We start from the raw sequence: 4572 nt of genomic DNA, 5'->3' as shown, positions 1-4572 counted from the left end.
GTGTAGTTAACAGAACTGATCGATCAACAGAAGTCAAGGAATACCAGGATTACGTGTCGTCTGTACATGTGGCGTTGCTCTAACCTGACGGAGTGTGAATATGTGGTCAAAGCAGCCTCTACCCGGTCGAAATCCCGCTTGATTCTCACGAGTCAAGGTTTCGCGCGCCACCGTAAGACGACGAAGAATCAGTGACGTCAGGACCCCCTGTCACAACAGGTATCAAACTAACACATCTGTGGTTACTACATTCACTGCGAGTACCCTTTTTGAGTATGGGCACTACTATCCATTCACCCCAGTTGTCTGGGACGGTATCCTCCCAGATAGACCCAAATAGGCTAGACAGGCACTGTCTGAAGAGCCTACCGCCATCCTTGGAAAAGGCAGGTGGAAGGTCGTCAGGACCAGCAGCATGACGACGCTGGAGTAGGGAAATACACTCGGACACGTCTGAGGCTGAAGTTGACCCCATATTCACGATCCACCTTTTTGTTAGAGGCCAGGATTCTGGTAGCAGATGGCCAGCTGACTTGCTGCTCGAAGTACTGTGCCCAGTCGTCAAAACGTTCTAACGAGAACCTAACTCGGCCCGAGTCGTACCTTAGTCATGCGTTAAATAGGTCGTACTCAAATATATGGCAATCCGGTTCGCCTCATTGTTTGTTAACTTTGAGAGTGTGAAACGCAAAATGTGATTCAGTAGTTTGCATAAGACCAGTTGTTATAAGTTAGTGTGACAGGTCAAATATTCGAAATTAACTTCTGTGTGGCTCAGCCGGCTTCTAGGAGACATCATATTACTGCCATCCCCATTTGGGGGCTCGAGACGAGACCAATGCGGTTCGCTCTTCATGCTGTAACTCAGTGAGAGTTGCGATCAACAGATGGCGACGGAAAGCAAAGTATTAGGCCTCTCATAGGAAACACGATTCGGGTCGTGACCGACACGGAACGTTGCCATGAGGTCTACTCAAAGTCTCAGAGTTAACACTTAGAACTGTATTTTTATCAGCGAAATACATTCATTTGCAAACCAATTTGGTTTTTGCGGGAGACTCACCTGAAACTTATGTTTTAAACACATCATAGACGAGAAATTCAGTTGGGTTCCAGGTGAGTCTCCCGCAAGAATTAAATTAGTTTGGAAATGTGTGTATTTCGCTTAATTCGTGCAATTTGGGTTCAAGTAGAACATAAGGTTGACGGAAACTCGGGGACTGCGTCTACCTGATAAGCCCCAAGACGGGCGAAACTGGTCGTGGGCTGTCAAAGAGTTTTCAGCAACCTTACGAGCAGTGTATTACGTCTATATATGTATTTAATCTCTCTATGGTTGTCACATTACACTTCTTCCTATAACTCGTTCTATAGCAGTTACCAAATAAATGCAATAACTGATCATAAGCTAGGGTGAATGTGTTATTTGTCATCACAGCTCCCTTTACCCTGAAAGACTGTTCAAAAGAAACACCAGCCACAAATCCGCTAGCTAAATACTGTTCAGCACTGTTTTCCAATTGTTTCGTCTGTCTACAGCCTTTCCTATCTACCATTGTTCCACACCTTCCCCGTGACCGTTCACATAAAAACTGCTAGACTTCACTGTTTATCCGTTTTTCCAGGCTGCCGCCCCAGATTTATCATGACAACGGCGGCCGTATTCAGGATACGGCGTTTTTTTCAACTTATTGATTTGTTTTCGCGAAGCGGTTGCTGTATGTGTGGCCGTGGCCCTTATTAAAATGTGAAATCATCCAACCCTTCTATTTTTTTCATTCCAGCGGATGTGGTCACACGTTATCGATCAGTTAACCAGCTACCGGAGGTACGATCGCTCTATAGCGCTTCTGGAGGACGTCGTTTCTTTTTCGATCTGCGTGATACGCGATGGGGAAAGAGACTACATATTTCTCAGGTGACAGATTTACACAGAAACGTTATTGGTATACCCCTGGAAGCTTTGGTCAGTTTTCGGGCTCGATTGGATATGATAATTAGGAGTCTCAGTTTGGAAGACCAGCATGTTCTTCGTTCAGAAATATTTGGCACCACATTAGACGGAGCATCCCCGCGTGGTCAGCGACAAGGAGATGCGGGTCTACGAGACGGATCTAACGAAGCTGCCGAATCGGCTGACGGACAAAGTGGAGGGCGAAAAAGTACATCAATGTCGAACGCTCGAAACGATGGACCTGGTCGCCAACGTGGACGTCGTCGTCAACGCATACGAAGCTTCACAGCCAGTAATTCTGGTCCTGGTGGTGGTGGCGGCGGTGGAATCGCTGGAGCTCCAGGAACCCGGAATAACGAAAACGCTAGGAATGGTGAACTCTCCACGGCGTCTGTCGAACATACAACAGAATCTAATCCTAGACGAGGCGGCGTAAACGGCCCAGTTCCGACAGGAGGAGGACCAAATCAATGGAATGGCGGGGCTCCCCGAAGCCGCCGCTTCCCCAGACGCAATCGGATTCGTACTTTTAATCGAACGCGCCGACCACCCCAAGAGGATACCGAGCACAGTGGACCGACTAGTCAAGCGACAGCTGTACAGTCTGCACCAGAACCAGCAATCGCCAGCACTCGTGTTGCCCCCGTGGCTGAGGCCAGTGCTTAGAAGAGATTGTTCTGATTCCACGCATGCAGGCACATTCGGACTGTTGATCTACATTCATACGCAAGGCGATGTATCGTCACAACCGTGTCCGGCTCACTTGCAGCCTGTGTACTGAGGCGATATCAATGAGGGCTAACAACAACAACAACAACAATTCGTAGTTCTGACGTTTTATCACATTTTGCTCCAAAATGCTCGTAAATCCACTACCGCTTTTATGCGTTCCAATCGAACCGCTGCCACCGTTACTAGTTCCACCACTACCAATCCTATCGTCACTGACGCTGCTGCTGCCGCTGTTGTTGTTGCTGCTACTGTCATCACGAGCTTCCTCGTTTTGACCCTAGATTATCCTCTCTCTCCCCCCATGTGTTCATAACCACACTTGTCAGTTGGTCGATTCCGATGACATTTCGCCTTTTTGCGGTTTCTGAGATCGCATGTTTTGCTTGTTCGTCTTTTTCTTCATCGTTGCCGGGATGTGACGCTCAAAGTGGATGAGTGTATGCATGCGTGCGTGTGTGTGTGTGCGTGCGTGCGTGTGTATGTATCTGTGCGACCAATCCCGAGTGACAATCAACCAGCCTATCCATAACCCGTTAAACCTCGCTTGGGGTTCCTCATGTCTTTCCCCCCTCACTTTGCCCCGAATCCCCTATCCATCTCCGCCCCCCCCCCACCCCGGAAAACCCATGTTTCCTAACTTTTCAGCCGTTTTTGGAGCAAAAAATCGTTCCATTGCATATTGATAAGTTATCGTTTTGGTGGGATATATTTTTGCATCGTATTGCAGCAGATACAACCACTTGGTGTTAGACAACCGGGGCCTGAAGACACAGAAGCATCGCGATGTACAAACGAGGGTGTGGGGATAAACATAAGTTGACCTAAACACGAGCTTCCAGCCGATCTGAACATTTCGACACAGGCTTTCGATAAACTGGCTTCGCTATACAAACTTTGTTTGGGGCAAGAGGTACTGGGTTCAGATACTGGGACAGTTTAGTGCATGACACTGGTAAGAACTTGCATCCGACAAAAGTGACCTGTGTTCTGAGGTTTGTGCCATGTACAGAGGAAGAAACTTGGGTCATTTAGGTTGGAAGGTTGTGATCTACTTCGATTGCAATCTCCCTCCATTTTAACCTCGAGTCTGTTTTGTGGAGCTGACTAGCTTTTCGACAGCTGATATAATGTGGAACGCGCATCTGATGCACAACTCGCTGTACTACTAAATGATATTGTCTTGTCACTTCGATTCGCTGCGAACGATCTTTTCATCCAGGTTGGACCAAAGTGGCACTACAAGGCTCAGATGACTCTTGGTGATCCGCAGAGTTCTGTCCGAAAACGTTTTACTCAACCCTGTGGGACACCGATGTGACTCAATGGTGGAATCTGCAGGGTGGTACAATACAAAGGCTATGGTTTGAAGTCCCGTCCTGGTTTACGTTCTGTAGACTTCCAGGATGGGACACCACGAAGATTGCAACCTTTATCCTAGCCTGAGTCGCAGCTTCTTGTAAATGGTCGGACGTTAAATCGTGGCTGCATGAGAGTCCTAGTGTTAGCTTCCCAGTAAAGCGGCTCATCTGAGGATTCTCTGTTTTGGGTCACCGTGCAAGCGTCAGTGGTAGATAACAAATGTGCTTGCCTGTGACCTTCCAATTAGGAAGCAGCCGTAACCATATGAACGAGCGTCAGACCGAGTGCCCGATCCGTAATATTTGTCGCTCACACTAGCACGTGATCTGCACAACTCTACTGCCGTTTCAAAATGCCGTTCCAAAATGCTCCGGAACCTGGTGTGCTTTGGACATGGCACAAGTCTATTTGGTACTGTATTGAGCTAACCGCATTCGACTGGCTGTTGACCATGGTGCTTCCGGACATCTGTCTGATTACAGATAGGCAGTCACTGTCTCAATACAGGGTAACGACTTCAGTTTTCT

General features: G+C 47.8%; 1 protein-coding gene across 1 annotated transcript in view; it reads left to right on the top strand.

Annotated features, from left to right (window-relative positions):
* The window catches only part of T265_03421 (hypothetical protein), a gene marked incomplete at both ends in the record, with an annotated part of 17409 nt that extends 14004 nt beyond the window's left edge, over positions 1-3405 (top strand). The window contains one exon of the mRNA XM_009167905.1: positions 1785-3405. Coding sequence (XP_009166169.1) covers positions 1785-2620 — 836 coding nt within the window. The remainder of the gene's footprint in view (positions 1-1784) is intronic.
* Between the last annotated feature and the right edge of the window lie 1167 nt (positions 3406-4572).

The sequence above is a fragment of the Opisthorchis viverrini genome (assembly GCF_000715545.1).
Source record: "Opisthorchis viverrini unplaced genomic scaffold opera_v5_49, whole genome shotgun sequence".
NCBI classification, from domain to species: Eukaryota; Metazoa; Platyhelminthes; class Trematoda; order Opisthorchiida; family Opisthorchiidae; genus Opisthorchis; species Opisthorchis viverrini.
The sequence above is the reverse complement of the archived record's forward strand: the minus strand, read 5'-3'. Positions and strand labels throughout refer to the sequence as shown.